This window comes from Myotis lucifugus, unplaced genomic scaffold, assembly GCF_000147115.1.
Source record: "Myotis lucifugus unplaced genomic scaffold, Myoluc2.0 scaffold_150, whole genome shotgun sequence".
Lineage (NCBI taxonomy): Eukaryota > Metazoa > Chordata > Mammalia > Chiroptera > Vespertilionidae > Myotis > Myotis lucifugus.
In genome coordinates, this window is record NW_005871198.1 from 1,608,009 (window position 1) to 1,634,492 (window position 26,484).

The following is a 26,484-nucleotide window of genomic DNA, read 5'->3' on the forward strand; positions in this document are numbered from 1 at the left end:
GGCATGGTCGCCCCCAACTGCCCTCCCCTGCTGGCCCGGTGGGCGCGCAACTGCCCTCTCCTGCTGGCCCGGTCCCCCACAACTGCCCTTCCCTGCTGGCCTGGTCTCCCCCCAACTGCCCTCCCCTTCTGGTCTTGTTGCCCCTAACTGCCCTCCCCTGCTGGCCTTGTCACCCCCAACTGTCCTCCCCTGCTGGCCTGATCACCCCTAACTGCCCTCCCCTGCTGGCCTGATCGCCCACAACTGCCCTCCCCTGCCGGCCATCTTGTGGCTGTGGGTGCTGCCATCTTTGAGTGTGTGGCAGTCAATTAGCATATTTTCTCCTTATTGGCTGTGGGCACTGCCAACTTTGAGGGCTGGGCAGTCAATTAGCTTATTCCCTCCTTATTGGCTGTGGGCGCCGCCGTCTTTGCGACGACTTGAGGGTCAATTAGCATATTCCCTCTTTATTAGATAGGATACCTCTCACTTTCCTACCAAGGTAGGGCAAGAAACTTGGATGTGTCTCTCAGGGCAATATGTTAAATATTCTGCATTTGTTCTTAAACTCATCGATAAACACTCAATCTCATTTTGTCTTAAGAGAGTATATAACCAACAAAAACCAAATAGTAAGAATAGGTTCAATATATTGAAAATATTTTAGTTTGGATGACATTTACAATTAAAGAGCGCTTAATACTACAGGTAAAGGATTAATTTAAAGTTAGATGATCAGATTTTTGTACAGTAATCTAACTAGAGCCATTGTGTTTTAGAGATTGTAAAACAAATGAATTGTTAAGATAATTTTACTGTTCACTGGGGCACAGTGATTACTGCAGAATAATATATATGTATATTTTTTGCCTTTCTTTGGTACCTTGTTCTTCTGAATATGGACCCTGCTCCTCAACAAAGGCTTATAATAGTTATCTGTCTTCTTTTATATAAATTTTAATGATGTTTCAATTTCTTTGCCTTTTATGTTTGCTCTTATCTAGAAAATATGTCTTTTTGTTCTCAGTAATGGGTGACCCTTGAAATTTAGTGGCAAATGTGGGTTAAGTCATCATCATCAATTTAACAAACTCCTCTGGTTATACATTTTTCACTTTCAAAAAATTGTATCGTGAAGCAAAATGTGTTTCTCTGACGAACAGCAATGATTATAAGATAATCACACACCTCTAGGGTGTAAGCCTGGAAAGGTGTAGACAAATGTGTCTATTCCTTTGACATAATGATTATATTATATGTGAGTGCTTCCATTCCACTCTTTCTTGCCACCATTCCCTCCCTTCCCCCACCCCTCCAATTTTCTATTAGGGTGAAAGAGGAATGATTTTTCTCATATGCTAAAATATAATGCTGGTATTTTTATGATGGTTGAGTATATCTCAGCTGTCTTTTGGTTTTGTTCCATCCACCAAAAGGGTGGATTACAAACAAATATTTGGTAATACGCAGTTACAATCGGCCCGAGTTTACACGTTTCCCGCACTCCACCGCAAATCTATATGAACCGAGTTAAAGACGGCTCCCGCGGAGTACGCGCAATTCACGCGAGCCGACTTAACTCGTTTCCCGCACTCCAAGTGCTAAAATATAATGCTCGTATTTTTATGATGGTTGAGTATATCTCAGCTGAACTGTACATTTACTTATAATCACTAGACAATCACAATGGTCCATTAGCCCTCATAGTTGATATGATAGAGAAAATAGATTTTTCTTAAGCTTTTTTGTTCATGCCCTTTCCACTAAGAATTATCAGATCAACTTCCCCCTCAGAAATCTTCAATTTGAACGTGTATTCTATTGTTACTGATAATTTTGATATATATTCTTGTATGTGTAGATGCATACTATTCTTAGAATATGTGAGCTAGAAGTGACCATGGTAATCAATGTTCAAGGACTGTAGGTAGACACAGTCCCCAGAACAGAGACAAGGAGATTGTATATGTAGTTAATGAGTCTTGTGGGTTGTTTGGTAAATTACTTACTATAAACTTTTCTCAGGAAGCTGTTTTGTGAATTATTGGTAGTAGTTAAATATTGAAAGAAGAGTTACACAGTTTTAAAGAGCCTGGACTTTAGGATCAAATCCAGTTATAATATAATCCTAGCGGAATCACTTGTTATCTTTTTCCTTGTTCAACTTATTTCTTGTGTCTAGGCTACAAATTTGTTCCAAATTGCCTAAGGCATTGTTTGGCAGTTAAATGCTCAGTGAACAGCAGTTGTTTTGTTTCCTTTCCATCTCTTGTTTGTCATCATCTTCATAAGTGTGGTCGGAGTAGGTGTGTTGGGTGGGTGGGTTGGAGTTGGTTGTTAGTAGCTTTGTATAAGAAACAGGAATAAAAGTTTGCAGGCATTGTTCTGTTCCTGGGGATAACATGAGTAGCTCAAGAGATTCCTGAATTAGGTCAGGATAACTCTTTTTATGTCAACAGACTGGAGGACTTGGCTGAGAGCTGTAAGATGTAGGAAGCCTCACTACAGCCAGGTTCTTTCTTAGCAGGACTCTTGATAGGGAAAAAAAAATGTTTTGAATGCCAATTCCATGTTACAACAGTTTACATGTTATCACATGACCTCTTCAAATCAGCCCCATGTTTCAGAGAATGAAGAAGGGATGTGGGAGGCTTACTAATGTTCTCAGGGTCACAAGATAAGTGACGACCTGGGATCCCAGTCCAAGTAATTGGGGATAGTTTAGGGTTTAGCTTTTATAAAGATAACATAAGTAAATAAATACTCTAATTTCTTTTTTGTTGAGAAATTAGTATTCTCTTCTTATGTGGGGAGTTTAACACTCTTCAAAATAATTCACTCCTGCAATCAAATAAAGGCCAAATTTCAGGATTTTAAAATACTGATACTGATCAATATTTGTATTTTAACATAAGGCTAAGACTCTCAATCCGATTCACTTATGAAAGAAATAGTTTATAGTATATTTTCACTGTGTGAACTTAATTGGTTTTAATAATTTAACCTTCAGTTTGTCTCACACTGTTTGAATCTAAGGAGAAAATGTGTTTGAAGCGGGACATAGAATTGGTGCATCGACAGTTTTGCATTGTAGTGTAACTTTCACCATGCTGCTTAGTTTGTCATCCATAAAATTGGGATGAAATCCAAGCTTGGAAAGTAATATTTGACTGTAATAGAAAAGCATACAGCATTGTGTGGCCCAAATAAAGCACCCTTGATTGTTTCTGCCATCTGCACACACGGAGACTTTTCTCATGCTGAGTGATTCCTGGTATTGGATTTTAGATTTAGTCACATCACTTTTGCTTGTTGGTGCCATTAACTAATTAGTCTACCATGTAAGAGTCCAACTCAAAGCATTTTGTTTCCCTCCCTCCCTCCCTCCCTCCCTCCCTCCCTTCCTTCCTTCCCATCCATCCATCTTCTATCTATCTAGATGTATAAAGATGTCCAGATGGGTTTGTTACTGGGAAAACTTAGCCCATAGACTCGAGATTCAAAGCTATGCATAGCCTTGTCCATTTACTTTAAGATGCCCTACAGATATTATAATTTTCTTGGTCTTTTTTGTTGTTGTTTGTTTATTTTTTCACAATGGGAATATTTTGGGTGAAGCCAATACTTTCTCACCTCAAACACTTGCTTCCCAACAGTTCTCCCAGCTTCCCTCTTGTCCCTGGTAGGCTATTCTACTCACTGCAGACTTATCTTTTAAAACACATTTCAGCCCTAGCCAATTTGGCTCAGTGGATAGAGCGTCAGCTTGCAGACCAAAGGGTCCCAGGTTAGATTCCGGCTAAGGGCACATACCTAGGTTGCAGGCTTCTCCCTGGCCCGGGCCCTGGTCAGGGCTCCTGGAGGAGGCAACCAACCAATTGTTGTGTTTCTCTCACATCAGTGTTTCTCTCTATCTTTCCCTCTCTCTTCCACTCTCTCTGAAAATCAGTGGAAAAAAATATCCTTGGGTGAGGATAAAAAATAAATAGGATAAAATAAACAACACATTTTCAGGATTTGACCCAAATCTTCTCATGGCTTCTCAACACACTTAGAATAAAATCTAAATTTCTTACTGTGGACCCAGCTCATTTCTAAATTCACACAAAGTTGGCTACTATTCTCTGTCTTCCTCACTTTGCCCTATGCTTCTGGAATGTTCCAAGATTTTTCCTGTCTAAAAGTCTTTGTGCTGTTCTTTCCTCTGCCTGGAATGGTACTCCCGCCATCTTCACTTTCAGGTCTCTGCAGAGATTTCCCTGATCACTGACAGTTTCTTCACCCCTTTGTTCTCTAGCTCCTTACCTCCATTGCAGTTTGTCACCATACCATACATTTGCGTATTATCTTTCTTCCATATTAGGATGTTTTTTATGAAGGCACTAAGCTGAGCTGTTCATCTCTTATGCATATTAGGTCTCATGTAGTTATGTAATGAACAAATGCATATACTATGCTACAAGGGTCAGTAGATAATGAAACTAATATTTTTATTCCATATTTATCTCATTTCTTTTTTCCCCATTGTCTTGAGATTTTTCTGAGCAATTTTCTCTAGTATTAGCATGGGCACTTCAGGAAGAAGTAACAGACAAATATAAAAATCAAGACCTAGTTAATCCATTAGTCAACTAAGGCATGCATGTTTAACTCTGTGGTATTGTTGGATATGTAAAATATTTTGATATTTTTAACATAATGTATTGGAACTTTTAATTATTACCTCACTTGATTTAATATTATGTAGTGGTCTTCTTATTGAAATGTCAAGGATTTCCCATAACCCCTCTTTTTTTTCTTTTTTAACCAAAGAAAAGTTAGTGTGCTGAGGGCCAGAGAGATGGAAATGGAGGGTCTGAGTTGGAGGTAGGTTAAGGTGTGGAAAACAGGGGACATCTCTAATAGTGTAAACAAAAATATTTTTTAAATTAAAAATACAGAAATGTCTATACAAACACTACAGACATAGCTAAATTAGTGCTATTTTTCTAATGACTAAAACTAGTAGGAGTACAGAAACTAGTTACTCTAATTAATTTTGTGTAAAATCTCTCTCTACCGTTATACTGACCTTTCAAGAGAGAAAGGTTACAGTACTTTTGAAATCTCTTAGTTCTTAAACCAATATGCTGAAAGTAAAGAGTTCTCTTTACATATGGCCTTAAAATAATGACTTATTAATATGTCCACATTTGTGATGGAAGAGCTCAAGTTCAGTTGCACTTTGCCTTGATATCTGGTTATGCTACCAGTTAATTACTTGGTTCACTTGCAGCTTGTTTTTCTCCATAATTAAAGTTCATACAATCCACAGATTTCACGTGTTAGTAGTTATTTCATGTTATGGTAAATATAGGTTGCATTACTAATTTTAATTTTCTTAATTGAGCTGCATGATTATAAATTAATGCTCTTGAGAGTCCCTAACCTCTGCTAAGGAACAGACTTGCTGTGTTAGTTTGAAAGCATTTTTTTTTCAGAAATAGTTGTGCAAGTGGTCTACTTCTCTGTGTAAGATTAGACTGTTGGTGCTAAACTTTAAAAGATTCTGTCTGTGGATTGCAGGAAGACAAATGGCACATCTCTAGAAGTGAGGAGAAATAGTCCTGTAATTCAGTGTCACGTTGATAGAAATAGCAACCTTAACCAGTCATCTTTTATTTTTGGCTCAGACAACTAACTATAAAATATAACCCAGATGGTGGAGCTATGATAGTAAAGATCCAGAAATGACATTTTGCTGATGAATTTGCTACCCTTTGCTTCTCCACTTTTAGTGCTACACCACATCTTTTATGGTGTAAGTTGCTTGCTTATGTAGCTAAGGGCAGACCCACAGGATGAAAAATGTATTGAATGGCAGTTTTAGATCTTGGGTTATTTCAGTTAACTTTTGTTTCATTTCCTTCTTCCAATTGCCTTTTTGCCTTTTTCTCTCTTTTGCTAAATTCATACCCTAACATAAATTAGTCTGTGCCATGATACTGGGCCCTATTTCAATTTATTTCTGAATACATGTTTAAAGGCACGTAGAATATGATATTATGCTCTATCTTCCTACTTTGGAATTGGGAACGCCTCTAAAAGGCGTCTGGCACATTGTACTATGGCCAGCTTCCCCATTCTAGCTGTTGAATTGAAATGAAAAAAGGAATTATGTAAAGGTACTTTAATGATGTGGGTCAGATTATGCAAACTTTTCTCCTTTTTAGAAATAGGTAATGGGGAAAGTAGAGTGTCATACTGAGGAGCCAAAAAGTGTTTTTTGTGGTCTTCAACATCAGGGCCACCTTATTCTCGCTGCCTGTTATAACTGGCTGGGGTTTTAAGGCACTGCGTAGGGTGAATCAGCCCCTGGAGAAGAACAGGAAAGGGGGAAGAACATTTATGGAGAACCACCTAAATTGTATAACATTTATGGAGAACCACCTAAATTGTATACAATCTCTTTTAATCCTCACAGTGACCTCAGAACAGAGATTTGAGTTGTTCTGTGACTCAGAGTGCATTTGTCTGTGCTGTGCGTGTGTGTATGTGTGCATGTATGTGTGTGTATCTCCATTATCATTAAAGACTTATCTCAAAACCTTTTGGAGAAAGCAGTATATGCTTTCCCCCACCCTACCAAAGGGATCTTAAAGCTAGAGAGAATTTACAAAGGACACAACTCCTCTCGCATTTATTTTGTGAATATTATTTATTTTTGGTTCAAGTTTTGAGTTTATTTGTTTTTAGAGATGAAAGTTTATCTGGGTCTCACTTAACCACATTATGGAGTCATGTTAATCAACATCAATATCTATTCAAATTAAAAAAGCTATTGACAATGTTTTGCAAGTGTTTTCATCCATTTCAGGGATGAAAATTAATTTAAATAACTAATGGGCTATTTTTATGAACTTAAATATTTTAGCATAGGCTCTAAAATAATGATTGTTAGTTCCTTTATTTAGGTCTACTTTTGGTGATTACATTAGGGACAGTCAACTCCCTGGGCTGATTTGAAGTATAGGAATGTACTATGCTTGCATATTCATTATGGTGCCAAGCCTTCGGAAAATCACCTTCTTTGGGCTTTTTTTTTTTTTTAAATACAGTCTACTTTGGTGTGAAATCTCTTAGGTTTTATTTTCTGCTTTTGATCTGTGATCTTGCATTTTTACTGTTTTACTGGACACTGGTGTGTGCTTTGACTGATATTCTGTTGTTTATCAGACAAACTCAGTATAACTGAAAAGGCTGTGGTTGGATGGATGTTGTAGTTGTTTTCATGCAAGTGCGGTCTTGGTATAACTAATATTATCACCTGTGTTAGATGATATAGAAGTTCTTATCATCTAGGGTGATTGAGAATGCTAAACCTCAGGGCATTCTTGTAACATTGACATTTTATTCAAGAATACTTGGCTATACTATACATAGACTTTGCATTCTAAAATCAACTTGTCACTAGTACATTATTATAATTGTGTGTAGATAAATTGTGTGGGTATCCACGTATGTGTGTTGTGTGTGTGAAAGCAAGCAAGCTGTTCAACAGCAGCTTCTGTTGAGTGGCAGACCTTGTCACCATGCAGAAAGCTTGTCTGTACTCAGGAAACCTAATTACTCTCTGCAGACTGCAAAGTCCTAAGGTTAAGTCTCAACAGGACCGGTCCTAAGAAACTGGCCATATTTAATCTGAGCATGTCTTAATCAAAAGAACTGCTTTGGAATTCTTATGCACCTGTAAGTCATGGAGGTGCAGGGATAGCCAAAATCTGCAATATGAAAGGGTTTTAGACGAAGAATCATTTTGAGCTATATTATAGATCTTAACTGCCTTCCATGTTTGGCATATAATTAGAATCCCCTAATTACTCTTGCCAGCAGCTTTAAAGCCAAAGAATGTACCAGCATTTCCCTTGCTTACATATTTTACCTATGTACCTTTTGCAGCTCAGGTATTTATCTCCTTCAGGAACTAAATAAACAAGTAAGCAGCCAGCAAAGGCTGTTTATGCGTTCATCTCAGGGTCTTTACTAAAGGCATTTTCACATGTGAGACTCTTGGAAATCAACTATCGCAGGAGTCAATAGGCGAGCCAGCCTAGCGTGCAGGGTCTGCCAGGGAGAAGGTCCCTCTCTCACACTGTACTGGGATTGCAGAATTCCTGATTGACTGCCTCTGAGAGAGGAGCTGCAGTGGGCACCTGCGACTACCTGCTCTGCACGGGGCTTTTGCAACACCCGCCAGTTATGTGTATATTAATCTTTTAAAAAATATATGTTTTATTGATTTCAGAGAGGAAGGGAGAGGGAGAGAGAGATAGAAACATCAATGATGAGAGATAATCATTGATCGGCTGCTTCCTGCACTCCCTTCACCAGGGATCCAGCCCGCAACCTAAGCATGTGCACTGACCTGGAATCGAACCGTGACCTTCTGGTTCACAGGACGATGCTCAACTACTGACCCACACCAGCTGGGCTGTGTATATTAATCTTTAAGTATGAACAGAAATAGAATATTTTCACTTTCAGGAAGAAACTAGGTTCCAGATTTTGAAGTTTCCACATAGCAATTTGACTGATTCAATACAAGCTCTTCTGGGGGCCATAAGCAAAGAGGCATTCCTTATAGCATTAACTATTCAAGGGAAGTAATTATATTTTCGTGATTTCTAAATTAGCTTGGGAAAATTATCTGGAGCTTTCTCAAGGGAGAGTTATTTGATGTCAACAACATTTTCTGAGTTATGTAAAGGTGAACTAAATGAATACTTTATTCCATACTTTCCCTTAAGGCAAAACCATTTACCAGAATGCACTGATATTACAGACTTGTTTTCTTTAACATAGTGGAACTCCTTCTAGCTCCAGCTTTCAACAGGAGTCTGTGGTTCTCGGATGCAGTGCTGAGTAAGACCAGTCACTGCCCTCAAAGACCTTATATTTCAGTAGAGGAGGATAGACTTTGAAAATTTATTTAAACAGTTCGCTACAATTGTAATCACGCTCTGTATGTGACTCCAGCCTGAGGACATGTCTTACAAAACAGTTTCTAAAAGAGCAGATATTAATTCCCAAGTCACTTGGGATCAGGTTAGTGGATAGGAAACACTCCACCCCTTCGGATTTCTTCCCTTTTAATCACGCCATCCTTCCCATGATTGCCTTCCCGCGGACCCCAAGCATTTTCTTCTCTTCATCATACTCTTCAGTGCTAGTTGCTATCTCCACTTCTAAGGCTCTCCACCCGCCTGATGACTTCAGTGCCTCTTTGGAAAGTCCCCTATTGGTTCCTTTACCTCTTCTTTCCCCGAAATCACCTTCCTTATTTTTCCTCATCTCCGGGAATCACCTTCCTACTTTACCTTATCTCCCTAAGTCACCCCCTTATTTTAACCTGATGCTCTGGTTAAACAGATCTTATAATATTTTGCAAGTGTTCTCACTTTCCATGTAAGCATCTCACTTTCTGACCATAACATAAACTCATTCTCTTATACTTTCCTCGTTTACTTGGTGTTCGAACAGCATTTGGTCCTGACCTGTCTTCCACTTCAGATGTTCTTTTTAAAATAAGAAATATATATTGTTTCAGTGAGGAAGGGAGAGGGAGAGATAGAAGCATCAATGATGAGAAAGAATCATTGACTGGCTGCCTCCTGCACGCCCCACACTGGGGATTGAGCCAGCAACCCGGGCATGTGCCCTGACCAGGAATTGAACTGTGACCTCCTGGTTTATAGGTGGACACTCAAGCACTGCGCCATGCCGGCAGGATGTTCTTTTATTGGCTTTTGTGACACCATGTATCTCCGTTTCCCTTTTATATCTCTATACACTTTTTTGCCTCAGTCTCCTCTGTCCTTTTGCAGGCTTGTCTTCCTTGATCCTATCTGGGTAGAAGGTATGCCAGAGAGAAGGTGGCCTAGGATGTATCCTTGAGAATCCAATGTTTAGAGTTTACATGAGAGAAAGGTCATTTATATTTAATGATGTTGATATCCTTTTGTTCATATATATTATATATTTTGTGAATATGTGTGTATGTATGTGTGTGTATATAATTTGTGGTTATGGTTCAGCTAGCCTCTGTTGAATGTCTGCTATGTGCCAGGCACTATGAATAAACTTTGAGGACACAAAGTTGAGTTAACTATAGTTTCTGACTTTGAGGCCTCATATATTGAAATGACAATGTAGACATAGGTGCTGTAGTAGCCCTTTATATGGATGGAATTATATTTTATTATTATAAAAATTTGTATGTGAATATTTTGAAATAGGTTTAGATTTTTTTACATTTATTCTTTGAAGGCAAATGTGCAATTTACATAGAACTTTACATTAGCAATGCTCAGTGTTTAAAAATTCAAATCACAAAAACACAAAGTCAAGGAGGTTTATGGGAATAAAATACCAATATTTATGTTGTTTTTTCCCCCAAATTGTGGCCAGAAGGTTTTCATGAGAGAGGGGGGGGGGAATGGTAAGAAATTTCATTTTAGTACATGTGTCCTTTATGAATGTTTTCCCATGACGACAGTGGTGTGCCCCTTAACATAGAACATTTACTGTGTGCCCAAAACTGTGCTAAATGGTTCATGTGTATTATCTCATTTAATCCTCCCTTAAACCCTGAGGTGGATACTGAGATTTCAATTTTACATAAAGTCACATGAGCAATTTTCATACATTTTTTCATAAGTTAAAGTTACACGTACAGAATCAGACTTTGAAGGCAACACTAGTTTTAACATTATGACATATTGAAAGAAAATGAAGTGCACATTTTCCAGCTATTTTAAATATCTTTAATATCTTACTTATACTACATTATATTTCATGTATCATTTAATCATTTCACATATGCCATTCAGTCTTCACAAGAAGCCATGATATAGATAAGGCCAGTAATGCCCAGGTGAGGCTACAAAAACACAGGTAAATACATTACTTGGGTGACATACAATAGTGACCAACAACTAAATCCCCGGCTTCCTGACTCCGGGTTCAATTTCCCATTGTATCGGGTACTTCCTCCGCATTCATTCAGTTTACCAAAGGATAAAGTTGTCTTTGTTCTTTCAGGTTTGCCTTCTCCCCCACCCTCTTCTACTTTAACTTAACTTTTACTTCACTTATTTAGCTAATAATCCAAGAATGTTGCTAGAGTAGCAAAAATTTGATTAGAATCATCACCTTCAGTATTTCAGGTAATGGAGTGGAGTGAAAACAGCGTAAAAAGCAGAGCCCATGTATTCTGTTCCCAGGCTGGCCTCCTGGATGGGTTAAAGTTGACATCTGGTATGGCTTTCAGTGCTCTGTCTTCTGGGAAGCCCTGGTAGAATACTTGACACCAAGCATTAGATCTGACCCGAGCATTAGTCCAAGCAAGCTCTGTGTAATTAAGCTGTTCGGATTTGTTTCCCCTGACCGGACAGAAGAGCCTTACAAGGTGAGGGCTCTGTTGAAGTGATAAAGCTGATTAGATCCTTAGCAGTAAAGGAATCTGATCTTAGAAATTTCCTCTAGCTCTCGTTAATGAGGCAAAGACAACACTTAGCAGGGAAAATGAGGTCACTAAAAAAGAGAAACATTTTTTTTTAAATAAAGGACCGCTTCTTTTAAATCAAGGCCTAAATTTATTGTCCAGAATAAAGCTCCATTTAAAAGAACAAATAAACCTTTTTCTCAAGGGTGTAGTAATCATGTTTAAATATATCATTTATATGGAGCGAAGGAAGTTTCAACAGTTCGTAAAGGTAAAACTAAGATAAGCCTAGAATTTAAAGTAATTTAATTAATGCTGACTAAAACAAAACTAAAATAACTAGCAATGATTAATTATACAGATGTGTGGTCTATTTATAAGAATGTTTTGTTTTGTTTTTAAAAATGGGTTTCTCACTTTTTCAGTGCCTTCCCTTTCCTTGAACTACATTCATGCAAATAAAATATTTTCCTGGGATACACCTATCCAAATCTTATATATCAACAATGTTGATAATATTACCGTTTGGTTTATGAAGCACTTTTACATAGGGCACTTTTAATCCTCATAAAGTATTGTAATGAAAGCTGCAGTTTATCGGTATTATGGAATTGGGACTTGCCTCTAAAAGGTTATGTGATTTGCTCAAGAATTTGTAAACGAAGACTTGGGAATCAAGTACAGGTTTTCTCATCCCCAAGAAAGTGGCTTAACAACCACAATTTTTTTCAAGTTATACATTGTTTAAAGTTGATTACCTCCTCTATTCCTTGCTAAGGCTTTGTTCCGATATTTAGAAAGTATCAAGATAATTGTTTTCATGGCAAATACATTTATGTGAAGCATAAATCATATGTATATACAAACATATATATCTGTTCATGGGTTAGCTATCCTTTCATCATGAAGCATTTCTCTTCCCCCAAAGATTTTCTTCTCCTACTTCTCAGCTTCCACTTATTCCAGTGAAATCAACAGGCATAAAGGGCCAACCTGAAGTTGAAAAGAAATGACGTAGGAGAAGGTTTATGCTGGGAGTGGATGGATGGGAGATTAATCATCCACCGGGCCTACTGTGTGCGTCCTATTGTCATTGGCTTTTGGGTGGATAGAGAAATAGGGACCAGGATAGGAAGGCTGTAATGCTGATGATACAGCTATTTAGTCATATAACACCTAATTAGTATGCTACTTAAAATGACATTGATTTTTTTTTTAATTTTAGACTTTATTTATTTATTTATTTATTTTTAATATATGTTATTGATTTTTTACAGAGAGGAAGGGAGAGAGATAGAGAGTTGGAAACATCGATCAGCTGCCTCCTGCACATCCCCTACTGGGGATGTGCCCGCAACCCAGGTACATGCCCTTGACCGGAATCGAACCTGGGACCTTTCAGTCCGTAGGCCGACGCTCTATCCACTGAGCCAAACCGGTTTCGGCTAAATTTTAGACTTTAAAAGGAAATTTAAAGCCTATTTAAAAGAAATGTTCTCACCGTTTGCTTCTTTATCTTGAGAGGTAGTGTAGTAAAGTGGATGAAGAATACAGCATAGAGGTGGGCTAGCTATGGTCCAGCATAGAGGTGGGCTAGCTCCACCACTTGTTAGCTGTTAGACTTTGGTCTAGTTACTGAACTTTTCTTTAAATTGAGTATAAAAACAATACCTACTTCATATGATGGTAGTGAGGATTAAAGGAGTGTGGTGTGGTGGGGGGTAAACAACAGCCGCTCGCATGAATGTGCAGGCTAGTTTAGAACCGCCTCTTGTTTATAGTAAGTGCAATACATGTTAATTCGTTTCAGGCAACATTAAAGCTTCTGACTCCACTATATGTAGTAAAACTGTCTGTCAAAAAGTTACCCGAACACTCTTAATGGCTATCTCCAGTTGATACTTTTTAATTATAGTTTTTCTTGACCTCTTTCCTGTATTTCATATATATATATTTTACCATGACCTACATCTTTTTTAAAAAGCCATACTCCCCAAATTTCCAGTTTGTCATTCTATTTCCACACGACAGTAAGCTTTACTGTTTTTACTTTCCTCCATCAGTGGCCCTAAGTCCCAGGTTTGGCCAGTATTCCCAAGGAAAAGGAGACATGGCTGGAGATGGATCACGGGATCACCGTGCAGAGACTTCCCTCCTAAAACCTGTGTGCATATAGATGCCATTGTTCATGTACATATCTGATGTTCTGAATGTTGGTTATTGTAATTTATCTGGACTTTTCTAATCCTTTTGGTGGGAGTGGTGGCCTGCCTGAAGCTTCCTGATACTTCTTTCTCTTCCTTCCCTGACCATTGTGTCGGAATCACACTTTGTTGGCTTTACTTCTGCTGACTGGCTTCTTGCCTCCTTTTCAGCGCTTTTTTCCTCTTCTCTTCCAGATACATCTGCCTAGCTCTCTCCTAATCATTGCCCTAAGAAATCAAATTCGAAATGTCTGAATTGTACTTAGTTATCTCCTCTCTAAAATGTGTACCTTTTTTTTTAAAATCACTAGTCCTGGCTAGGGACCTCCAATAGTATCATTCATCTAGTGGACCAAACCAAGAATCATAATTGTCCCATCTCTTACTGGAACTAATGAGTCAGTAAGTTCTAGTTGGTCTGTTTCCTTGGTATTCTTTACCTTTTTTTCTTCTCAATTTTCTATTTCCACTGCCACTAGCATATTACCAGACTGTTTCCAGTCTTATCTTCTGTTAGGTCATCTTTACCGGATAGCCAAATATGTTTCTAATAGGCTGATTTGATTATGTAATTCATACAGTAAACATAAACTCCCCCTTACATTTCTTAAAATGTTTTCCAAAATACTCCAAAATTACTTGTGTATCTTAATAAATAAAGGAACCCATAGTCAAATAAAATGTTGAAATATGGCATGCTAACTCTATTTTCTCTTGAAAACTCACAGCACACATTATTAAAAGAAAGGCTATATGAAGTTCTACTATTGACTCTAACAACAATGCTCTATAACGAGCTAATATTTGAACATGGACCCTTTTTTGTGTAATATTTATTAATATAGAACTATGGACAGGATATCCTCCTGATATCACTCTGATAGTGTTCAAGGTCTACCCTGCCTTCCTTACTAATCTCTTCTCTTCTTCTTTGAGCCTTTGTAGGCATACAGATTATATTTATTTAGTTCCCAAACACACAGCTCGATTTTATTCCATATTATATTATCCCTTTTGTCTGAAATGCCACTAATCTATCTGATGAGCTCTATCTTTGAAAATTCAACTCTTTAAAAAGTTTTGATCATTTGATATTTGCACTGGTTAGCTTACTGCTTGGCATATTGTAAGTGCTTAGTGTATATTAAATAAGTAACAAAAAATAGAAAATAAATAAGAGAAATTTAGAGATTTGGGATTTGCTGGATCTTCCTATTCATTTTGTATATGTATTGCCCATTCAGGAAATCTAACAACACTTTATCATAGTTTCTTAAAAAATTTAGTAAGAGCTGCTTGACCTCAGTAATTTGATGGCTCTTCAAAAAACTATTTTATTTATTTGTGGAAAGTTTAGGAAATGACTTCACATTACAAGATACATTTTAAATTCTTATAGGGAGAAAATCAAATTAAGTTTTTAAGCCTTTTATGGCTATTCTTTTTCTTCTCTGAAAATTCCTTGTAAATGATTGTTTTAAATGTTTTCTATTTTTTCTGACAGGTAATATTCGAAGCCGAAGTCTCAGGAGGGAGAAGTGGTTATATTGCCATTGATGACATCCAAGTATTGAGCTATCCTTGTGGTAGGTTGTGATTAAGAATTGCATTTTTCTATGCTCTTTCACCACTTGTCTTACATTGGCAGTAACTGTTGATCGCTGGCCCAGAAATCAGGATTTTAAAAAGATTCCCAGGTGATTCTAATGTGCAGCCAAGGTTGAGAACCACTGATCTAGAGATTTTGAATCAAATATTTTTCACACCTGTAACTAATTATACACTATTAAAGTATTCTTTTAATTAATTACTGAGAACCAAATACAAATGTAAATGAAACTCTAAGTAAGACTTGTTCTATCTTTTGGTATTAAGTTTTCTGGAAATCAAAGAAGAATAACAAATCAGAGTTTATCTGAAAGGAAAATAGAAAAGAAGCCTCCCTAACTTATGGGATCAGTCAAGTCAAAATTTGAAGTGAAGTGAATAAATTAGTTCACCTTATTCCAAAATTAGAACTAAGATTTTTACGTTCTCATAAATAGCTGTTTAATCCATATTAAACAACAAAACAATAGAAATCAAAAAATAAACTTGTTTTGTTATGTCACATACTCATTGGTTGGTCTTCAAATGGTGTAACTAAATTTGTGTTTACATTACATTCCCTGAAAGACAATTATTGCATGCATTCAGTAGAACCAGGTATAATGCAGCTGCAGAAATTCAAACTTTACCTATATTTCCCAACAGCAGCATTTGCTAGGGCCCATAAATTGTAGATGATCTGTAGAGTAATCCTCTTGGTAGAAATTCTCTAGCACATCAGAAGCAGCTTGCCAAGTTCCAGAGTCAAGGCTTGTGTTCCTGGTGAGTGGTTATACAACCCTAGTTTGCATCAGAATCCCCTATGGAGTATGGCAAATCCCAGATTGCTTGGCCCCTCTCCTGTTCTAATTTACAGGCCTGGTGGGGCCTCTGAATTTGCATTTTTCATAAGTTCCCAGGTGCTCTGTGCTGCTGGTATAGAGTTCACAGTTTGAGAGTCACTGTTCTAGTTCCAGCATCCCTCTTTCTGAAGTGCCTACCAAGATGGGGCTCTGGAAAAAGATTGGCAGACAAAGCTCAAATGATTTATGCATGTTCTCAGAAAAAGAATACAATTATCACACTCAAAGTTGGTTTACTCAATTCTTCCAATTCATTAGTATATCAGAATGATGTTTCTATCTACTGTTCATTTACCCTTGTTGAAAGAGAGGTGTTAAAGGAAATATTCACCAGTCAAGTAATAATATGAATTGAGTACAACAGCAGCTTCATTGTGATATGGTCCTCCATGAGCTTCTTTTAGTCACTAAGGTTTAGCTTTTCTTGCTTATATTTCCTTTCAGTTGGAAACATGACTAAGCTTCAGTTTTAAATGGCCACTATAGAAAACACTTATTTGATTGTCATGTAATTCATGTGTAGTATATTTTGACTGCCCTCATCACTTTCTGTTGCTATAATATTTCTTTTGGGTAACTTTCTTAGGAACATAAAGGAATAGGAAGTGGACTTAACAGTAGCTAAGCTGATACTCTATTTGAGAGAAATACAAATATTCCCTTGTTCTTTGAAATACTACAGGGTTATAGCTATTGAAATAATTTAAAAAAGATCCAACTGCTTAAAGTGTAGCTTAATAGTTCAACAGTCATGCATGTCAGTATTTTAGATATTATATGCTTTCATTATATTTTTCCATTATGCTCTGTTTTGTGCTTATTTGATCTCTTTACTTGCTTTGACTTGTAACTGTTTTATTAATACCCACATGAACAATCTATGGCAGTTCTCCCCACTAATTGTTGAGTGTTCATTCTATAGAGCAATGCTCTAGCAATAATGGAGCAATAGGTGATAGAGCTATTGAGGAAAAGAACTGTGAGAGTGAGAGAAGAAGTGGTATCTTCCAGTACAAAGAAAATTCAATTTTCTTCCATATGTTATGAACCTTGGGCAAAGGTAAAAGTATCAACAGCATTCTTCTCCTGGAAAAAAGTAACATGGAATGTTTTCTTTGTGTTAAAACAATAATTTTTTTTCCCTGCCTTCACAGATAAATCTCCTCATTTCCTCCGCCTGGGGGACGTAGAGGTCAATGCAGGACAGAACGCTACATTTCAGTGTATTGCTACAGGGCGAGATGCTGTGCATAACAAGCTATGGCTGCAGGTAAGCCCAAGTTGGCAGCTGAGCTAAAGAGTACACTTGCAGGTAAGCCCAAGTTGGCAGCTGAGATAAAGAGTACACTTGATATAAAAAAAAATCACAAATGTACTGTTTGTGGTCTCATTATTTTCTGTGCATGCTAGAGAGAGAGAGAGAGAGAGAGAGAGAGAGAGAGAGAGAGAGAGAGAGAGGAGAGAATGTGTGTATTGGTTTAATTGGCTACAGATTCATTTCAGGTATTTCTATTTTTGGAATATGAATAAAAATATAACATGATATAGTTTAAAAAATACTTGAATTAGTGTCTAAGAAAACCTAATGATTTCCTAATGTTACATACAAATTGTAAAAATAATTTTTCTAGACCCATTATATAGGACCATAATGAAAATTTCCTCATTTCATATTTTGAAAACTCAACTAATAAGAACTTAAGTAGGAACTGTCATGCATATTTTTAAAAAGTATTTTAAGACACTTTGGGGATTATTCTTAGAAATGTGAACTGGAAGAGAAGCAATTAATGTTTTTCCATGATTCTTGTGCATAAAGGTTAATCACAGATCTGATGTCAAGACTGTTGCTGTGCATATATTAAATCATCAATAAGTATGTATTTAATGAACTGCAATTTAGCATACATGTTAGGGAAACATAAATGGGGCGTATAAAGAGCTGTAAAAGAATCAGCAGGAAAACAATAGACTAAGAAAAGTGCCATGTTTTGGGGGAATTATTTGTCCATTCCGGGGCAGTGGGAGTAGTGAGGGGAGGTGGGGGAGGAGCTAAGAGCAGTTCCAAAGGCTGTTGAACAAAAAGTTTGAAGTCAAAATATAAGTAATAATATTCTCTAAGCACATTTATTATTATTTTGCTTCTATTTGCATCAGAAAGAGGGAAAAACGAGATTTAATTAGTCTGTATTTTAAATTTCTGAGAATACCAATAGAGACCAAAAAAGAAATTATTGTAAGATTAGCTTAGTTTGTTGAACATTGACATCAGGATTTATTTTACTATATCTTTAGAGAGGTGAAATTAGTGTTGAGGATAATCGTTAGTTTGCAGGTGTTTGGGTAATGATTACAATAAAAGATTTTTAAAATCATACTTAGTATAATGCCCAGTATTATACTAGATGTTTTAAATGTGTCATTTCATCTAATTCCCACAATACAATTGGATAGCAGATGTACATCATATAAATCTAATTATTACTTCTTTGATAAATTATTTGATTTGCGGGTATCAGGATACCATACTGAATAAGTGAAAAGGAAATGAAGCCGCCCCTTTTTTTCTGATTGTGCTTATTTCCCCTCCAGATATTAAAATATAAGAGAATTATTCCTGGAGAGCAAATTGTATAATATGCAACTTGTTTTATCAGCTAAACATCAAGTCAGAGTCCCTCTTAGTTTCTCCCTCTCAGCCTAAATAAGAGTATTAAAAATACTGTTAGACGTATTTTGTAATGATCTTGCTAATTATTTTCATTTAGGTAGGAATATTAGTTGGCATTTAACTTTAGTTGTGATCTAGATAGTCTTGCCTCGGGGAAATAGAAGCTCGCAGTCTGCCCTGGTTTTATGCCCCTGGATTTAATGTGACATGGAAATAAAAAGGGTTTTGTATACTCAGACACCAGCTGCCTTCTTGCACCAGTCATCCTGGCCCTGCCCATCTGAGTGGGCTGCAGTCAAAATACTGCTTATTTTTTGTTTGTTTCCTACTTTATGTATCGACCCATTGCATTATAGTTTCTTAAATTTCTTTCTGCTCTTTTTCAAACTAAGATGGATATAAAATTTTTCTGTTCAACTTCAATTCTGTTTTTCTTCTCTTCCTTTTCTTTACATTTGTTTAGGAGTTTTTGTGTATTTCTCTTATATTTTGATATTGAGACTGTCCCGATTCCTTAGCAACTTAGATATTTACCTTATTCGTTAAAAAGCTTTTCTACATTTCTCGATAATACTACTTATGTTACCTTAACTTACTCTCTTAAATATTATTTTCCATGTTTAAGAAGTATTGAAAATTATCTAGTACTTAGTTTAGGGATGTTTTCAAACTAATAAAACTGGTTATCATACCTATATAACATGAATCAATCAGAAAGTGGCCAGTGACTTAAAAATGTATTTATCTTTTGTTAAAATAGTAAAAACATCATAAAGCAGACAGAATCTTGGTTCCATGATGAATCTACAAGCCAACCCATACAAATAGATGTCAAGTCATTTTTGCTTGGTGTACAACAACTTCCTAGAAATCAGGAAGTCCAGTTCTTAATTCTAACCTTAATTCCAACCGTTTAATTCTGATAATCTAGTTCATTGTGTGGGCTGCAGTGGTTCTCAACCTTCCTAATGCGGCAACCCTTTAATACAGTTACTCATGTTGTGGTGACCCCCAACCATAAAATTATTTTCGTTGCTACTTCATAACTGTAATTTTGCTACTGTTATGAATCGTAATGTAAATATCTGATATGCTATATGAGTTTTCCGATTGTCGCGACCCACAGGTTGAGAACCACTGGCTTAGAGGATTTATTGAACTATTCAGTTTCCTTATCTATAAAAGGAGTTGTTGGGTAGGGACTAAAATTCCTTCCAGCTAAAGATGCTAAACTCGGTCTTTATAGTATTTTTTAAAATCTTTATTGATTTCAGAGAGGAAGGGAGAGGGAGAGAAGAGAGAGAGAGAGAGAGAGAGAGAGAGAGAAACATCAATGATGAGAGAGAATCATTGATCGGCTGCCTCCTGCATGCCCCTCATTGAGTTTGCAACCCGGGCATGTGCCCTTGACCAGAATTGAACCCAGGAACCTTTAGTCCACAGGCCGATGCTCTACCCACTGACCCAAACCAGCTAGGGTGGTCTTGTAGTATTTTTGATGGCCTGAAATAGTGCTTTGATTACCTTTTTTTGTTTGTTGGAAGACTGTCTGATTTTTATCTTATTAGATTTTAATGGGGAAAATGTCTCTTAAATTAAGTATCATTGTGAGAACAACTACTTAAAATATCTGCTGACAATACTGGGAATGAATGTACTTGAAGCAACTCAATGCAAGGTCACTGCATCCTATCAAAGAAATAATGGAATAAGGAAGTAGCTATTACATCTGCTATGGTCAGGTCTAATAAAAATTGTGATCAACTTTTTTATGTCCTCCAAATGACATATTACATGGCAGTGTGCTTCAATTGGTAAAATGTTGTCTAAATATGGAATAAAATAATAAAAACAAAAAAGCAGCTAATTTTTATTTTACATGAAAAATAACAATACAACATCTGTGAAATATTCTGATCATAATGCCTGCTACTGTTTTATATTTAGAAAAATTTATTATGAAAATACATATAGAGGATAAATTCCCCCACTTGTTAATTATCTTAACTTTACAATTCATATTTTAACCATTTTTATTATTTAAAATAACATACAAATTAGGTAAATTAAAAAATGGAGATACAGAAAAGCAAAGAATGAGTTATCTGAGTTAATGTAGGATAATCCATAAAGCCTATCATAGTGGTGCTAGATGCATGTTTAGAGCTCGCTTTCCTGTGAGATGTTGGATTATATAATTATAGAGTTTTAGAAGTAGGTAATTTATTCTGTACATTTAGTAAACAATGACAAAACATATAATCTGAATGAACCTCCTTATGTACATTTGGCATATATACAGAAAACAACATGAATGAATGTTTTTGGAAGTCTGATGAGGGTCAACAAGCTAGAAATATGGTGAAATTATGATGCTTTCTGGAACATAGTTTTAAAAATTGTGTTCACTCAAGTTAGATAGGGACGTAGAATACAGTCTTTAGTCTCTCTTAGAGAATTTCCAAATCCCTCTTTTGTAATAAAGCTCAATGAAGTAGCATATATCTAGATATAACAATTTTTGTCAACTTAGGATTTGTAATCTTTTTCTACATGAACAGATTTTTTTTCCAATTCTTACAACAAGTTCAAGAAATAAGCCGCTTTGTGTTCCTAAGGAACCTCCAATGGTAGAGAATTACCTTTATGGCTGAGGGTAAAAGACAGGTTTTAGAAAATAAGACCATGAATGAAATTTCAATGTACAATTTATACTGGCTATATTCCTGAGTAAAATAATAAAATCATCCTATTATATTACTGAGACGTGTCAGTTAATTTTCTCACAGAAAAATTAGTTTAGACATTTTTATAGGTTAAAACTTTTAGTTATGTCCTTTTTATTTCAACTCTTACTAATATGAATAATAGATAATGTGATGGCAAGAAAAGGCGAATATATAAACTAATAGCAAACATGGCACCAGCCATTCCTCTTCTAAGTATCTACCTAAGAGAGATAAAGGCATGTATTCACAAAAAGACTTGAGCAAGAATGTTTGTAATAGTGTTATTATAAAAATTGTAAAGATCTCAGATGTCCTTTAATTGGAGAATGGATAAGCAAGCTGTGGTTCATTCAAGTGATGGAATGTTATTATTCTGTAATAACAAAGAATGAACTAATATATCCACCAATATGGATGAATCTCAGCAACATCACGTTTTCAGGACAGACACACACAGAAAAACATTTTATATGATTTCATCTGTATTAAACTCTAGAAGAGATATAACTAATGTAGGATGATAGAAACCTGAATCGTATTTGCTTCTTGGGATGAGGATTGACTGGAAGTGGACAGGGGGGAAATGTCAGGACTAATGTAAACATCTTATATCTTTATTGATGTGTTGGATCTATGGGTATATAAACATTTGTCAGAAGTTAAGATCTGTCCAATTTACTGTATACATATACAGTATATTTTACCTTAATAAATCATGAATGAGGGGAAAAGTGAGTATATGAAACATTTTATCAAATATCCAAATTACTAGCAGTACTAATCAAACCAGAGATAAAAGTAGCCTGCAAACATTACTTACATTTTTGTCCATCTTGTCTGAGTGTTCTGTTTTCAGAACATGTTGTAACTTTTGAGGATGTGAAAGAGTTGAACTGTAAATTATAAATTAGTATTCTTTCTCGAAGGTCCAGTATAAGTGGACACCTACATGGCAAGTCAAATAGAGCCCATTGCTGGAACATCTGTCAGACCATATGCTTTGGCTTCAGGTTCAGTGTAGAAACTAAAATGCTAATGACTCCATCCATCACTACAGAGCTCCGTGGGCATGTATCATTGGGTTGGACAGAGAAATTCGACTGTGGAACAATTGAAAAGTAGGGAATTGTGCGGGCAGATTTGGTGGCACCATTTGTTTCGGTGAATTGAAATGAGTCTGTTTAACGTGTGATTGGTAATCCTACGCAGAGTGCCGTCCAAGCTGTGGCCACTGGGCCAATCTGTCCGTAATCGCCACAGGTGCTGGCACCGCGCCACCCCGGTGGGCCTGCCAAAGCAGGATAGTCTGCCAGTGCTTTGCCCTTGGTGCGCTTTGTCTCGGCTAATACAGTGTGATGTGGCTGGTTTCTCAGCCGAAGGAAATGTCATTCCTTATCAAGCAATAGGTAATGTAAGCGATGGATTGAGAGTAATAGTTGGAGAGGAAAATTAGTAAAATGAGATGCAAATGGCTCTTCAAAATAACCAGAGAGTGGCTGATCTCTTGTAGTTCCAACCGGTGTTAGCCGGGGGTCAATGAAAATGGTTGGTCTGAATCTTCTGGCTACACCTTGTTTTATCTATCCAGGCAAATGTCATAGCCTTGTTCCTGTAATACATATGAATACTATTATGTAACATTGGAAGTCAGAAGCATGTTTTGTTAAGTGAGTACAAAAATTTTAATAAGTGAAATAAAGCACTATATTATTTCAATTTTTATCTAGTTAATTTCTCACAAAGCTCTTTCTGATGATCCCATGACTATTCTGTCATATGAAGTACAGGATGTTTGTGGCATATTTAATTTTCACAAGAGATTTTACTATCTCTGCTACTATTTCTTTTTGAGAACAAAATCTGATATTTTGCATTGATTACAGTGAAGGGAAATTCTTGGCAGAAATTAATCTAAGCCTAGACATATGTAATTTATAGTGGACAGTTCATTGACAATTAATTTGAGGAAAACATTTCAAATCCACATTAAACATGCGATATGTGATTAGCTCACATTGGGCATGATGATAAAAATAAACAAAGAAATAAGATATAGCAAAAATTGTCTGGTCTAGGCTTGGTGAAAATTCTTATGTTTTCTAGGTCATTATCCTTATGGCTGAAATATTACAATAACAAAAGATAGCATATAATTACTGGGACAGTGACTAAAGTTGAAAAAACGATATTAGAATGGCTAAAGGGACATGGTATAAATAAATCTTGAGATTTGTGGGAGACTAGAGTCATTTCTTAAAATCTTAGAATATTGGAAATATACAAGAGGGATTTAATTTGTTCTCTATAGAAACTAAAGTACCATAATAACTAACATCTTAAAGCTATATGGTGAGAGAAATAAGCTGATTATAAGGAGGAACTTTCTAATTGTAGGTCTGTTGAAACCTAGAATGAGCTATGCCAGGAGGAAGTAAAATGACAATTAGTATCTAAGCATAGTCTGGATAAGCCCTTGCTAGGGACGTGGCATGAGGCTGAACGCGTTTTAAAGATCCTTTCAGCCTTGAGAGATGCTTCTATAACTGAGTAAGAAAAGGCCATCTAGTATTTAAGCACTATACTATTTTGGAATTGACAGAGAGCAACAGAGACTGGAATGTATGGAAGACTTGATTGAGTTTTTGAAGGACATGTGGGGCTTGAACAAGCAAAGATTAAGTGGGCATAGTCATCTCTGCAGATTAATGTATGTGTATATGGGTAGAATGGGCACTTCAGGAGGAAGATATTATTGGAGTGGAAGGTCAAAATGGGAAGTACTAGAAGTAAAGACCGTTTATGATGGGTTGGGACTAGGCCATGATATGGACACAGGCGATAAAGAAGCTACTGTTAGCAGTGCAGACATCAAGTAGTGAGGGCCTTCGATTGGACAGTGCAGTGTGGGTGGAGTTGGCAAATGTGAGCAGAGAAGGAGGGGGACAAATGAAAGAAGACAATAGTTTTAGGTCTGGTTGGTACTAGTTGACAGAATTTGGGTAGATGTGAAAGAGAAATAATAAAAGACAGTTTTCTTTTTAAATTTCCTCAAAATTTTATTTTTTTACAGCCAGCATATGAGTTTGGTTTCTTATTTTTTGTCTTGGAATGAATTTGTCTGTGAGACTCATCTGTTTACTTTTTTATTTCCTACTTTTATAACTGCACATAAGTTATCCTAAGTGGGAGTGAAAAATGAGGAGACATTCCCATTTCTTTCGGTTCTTTTTAACCTTAATAAAAGTTTAACAAGACAGTTTGAAGCTTGTGGCCAGATTAAGCCTCTGGGTGGTCCTGGTATCAGTCAGGAGAATCATCCGTGGGAAGGCTCTGGGTGTTCCAGCCTTGGCCTCTCTGCACCTGTGGTCACGGAACAGGAGTAACGTCAGATGGGAATGTTAGGCTTGTCGGTTGTGTTTCCTGGCTTGTAAACTGTTCTAGACTTCAACTGGTAGATGAACATAGCCTGCTATTTAACTCTAATTTTCTCTGTTTATGAAACAGATTTTTTTTCTGTGAACATGCCAATTTACAATTAATTTTGCTCTACTTAAGAGACCATGTTCTATTTGGTAGCGAATTGCTTTCACTCTTGTCACCCAGGACATTGATTTAAGTTCATGGCATTATATACTTCCTTTATGGCTTCCTTCCTGTGGTCTTGAAGTAAAATGACTGACCAAGTATCATGGATTTTGGTGTTTTCCTTTAATTTTCAGCATTTGGTGCGTGTATGCATGTAACAATGAGCATCAGAAAGTCGAAACATTTCATTTATGGGATTGCTAAGTGTTCTTGGGGTCATTTTGGTTGGCTTTATGTGGCTTTTTACTATACAGAGTTCAATGCTTTAAACACATAGTGCATTCTTTTCCTTCTTCAATAATTTATAAACTCTGAGTTTGTTGCATGCAGATTACATAATTGATTATAAATGAATAATGTGGGGAATATTCTTTATCTTTCTTACCCATCCCTGGAGCATACTGTAAAAGCCAGGCAGTCATAGAAGCTCAAGGATTTCTTCTTATTGATGTCTATAAATTACATTTTACTGCTTTTTCTGGGCAAAAGAGTGCACTCTCCTACAGTTCCTAGAGCTGCCCTTTCGGTGTGTTTTCAAGGTTAATGCCGAGTCAAGCACTTCACAACTTCCCACTATGATCAGTACTACCACATGGGGGCTCTGGCAGCAGGCTGGGTTTCTTTGTGAACAGGGGTTTAATGTAAATAACTCATCTTTATAAAATCATTTTATTATACAATAAAGCATAGATGTAGAAAACTACACAAAATAAAACCCAGGATTCACCGACCTTGTATGAGATGCACACCACGCAGGTCAGGAAAGGGACTCAGCCAGTCAACTGAGAGGCTTCTAAGTGCTGCCTCCCAGTCACAACAGACTCATCTCCCTAACCCTACAGAGAACAATTAGCGTGAATTTTAGCGCTTGTTTGTTTTTTCATTGTTCTTTTTCACTTACACATACATCCATAGACGCTGTAGATTATTAGTCTTGTCTACTTTTAAAAATATGTGTGAAAGTCTCTTTTAATCTGTGAGTTTGTCCTCCATCCACTTCTCTTCCTCATGATGTATCTGCCAGGGAAGCCAGGCCCTTTGAGTTGTAGTTTTGCAAAGTCTGCATTGTACTGATTGCATACAAAGGTCCTCTTCAGTTCACGTTCTTCTCAGTTTTCTGCAAAATTGGCAACAAGTTCCCCAGTCAAGTCTATCCTTTAGCAGTGCTGGCGGTGGCGCTTGGTGTGATTGCAGGGGGCGCAGAGGGACGGCTGGAGTATCCAGGCACAGCCTAGAGTTGCTATTCACAGTTTAAATTTCTCCTACTTCAGGGATGCCGCAGCTCTACTCTTCAGACATTGCAATCAAGTCTACCCAGAATACCCATACTCTTTAAGGATAATTACCTTTACTTAGTGTCAATTGGTTATGGACTTTAATCCCA

The 26,484-nt window shown here is 36.8% G+C and overlaps 1 protein-coding gene across 5 annotated transcripts in view; it reads left to right on the forward strand.

Moving 5' to 3' along the window:
- PTPRK (protein tyrosine phosphatase, receptor type K) overlaps positions 1-26,484 on the forward strand; it is a 466,477-nt gene that overhangs the window by 230,383 nt on the left and 209,610 nt on the right. For all 5 annotated transcript variants that reach the window (XM_006095061.2, XM_006095062.2, XM_023759153.1 and 2 more), the window contains exons 4-5: positions 15,170-15,251; positions 17,270-17,385. In XM_006095061.2, the coding sequence (XP_006095123.1) occupies positions 15,170-15,251; positions 17,270-17,385 (198 nt within the window). The remainder of the gene's footprint in view (positions 1-15,169; positions 15,252-17,269; positions 17,386-26,484) is intronic.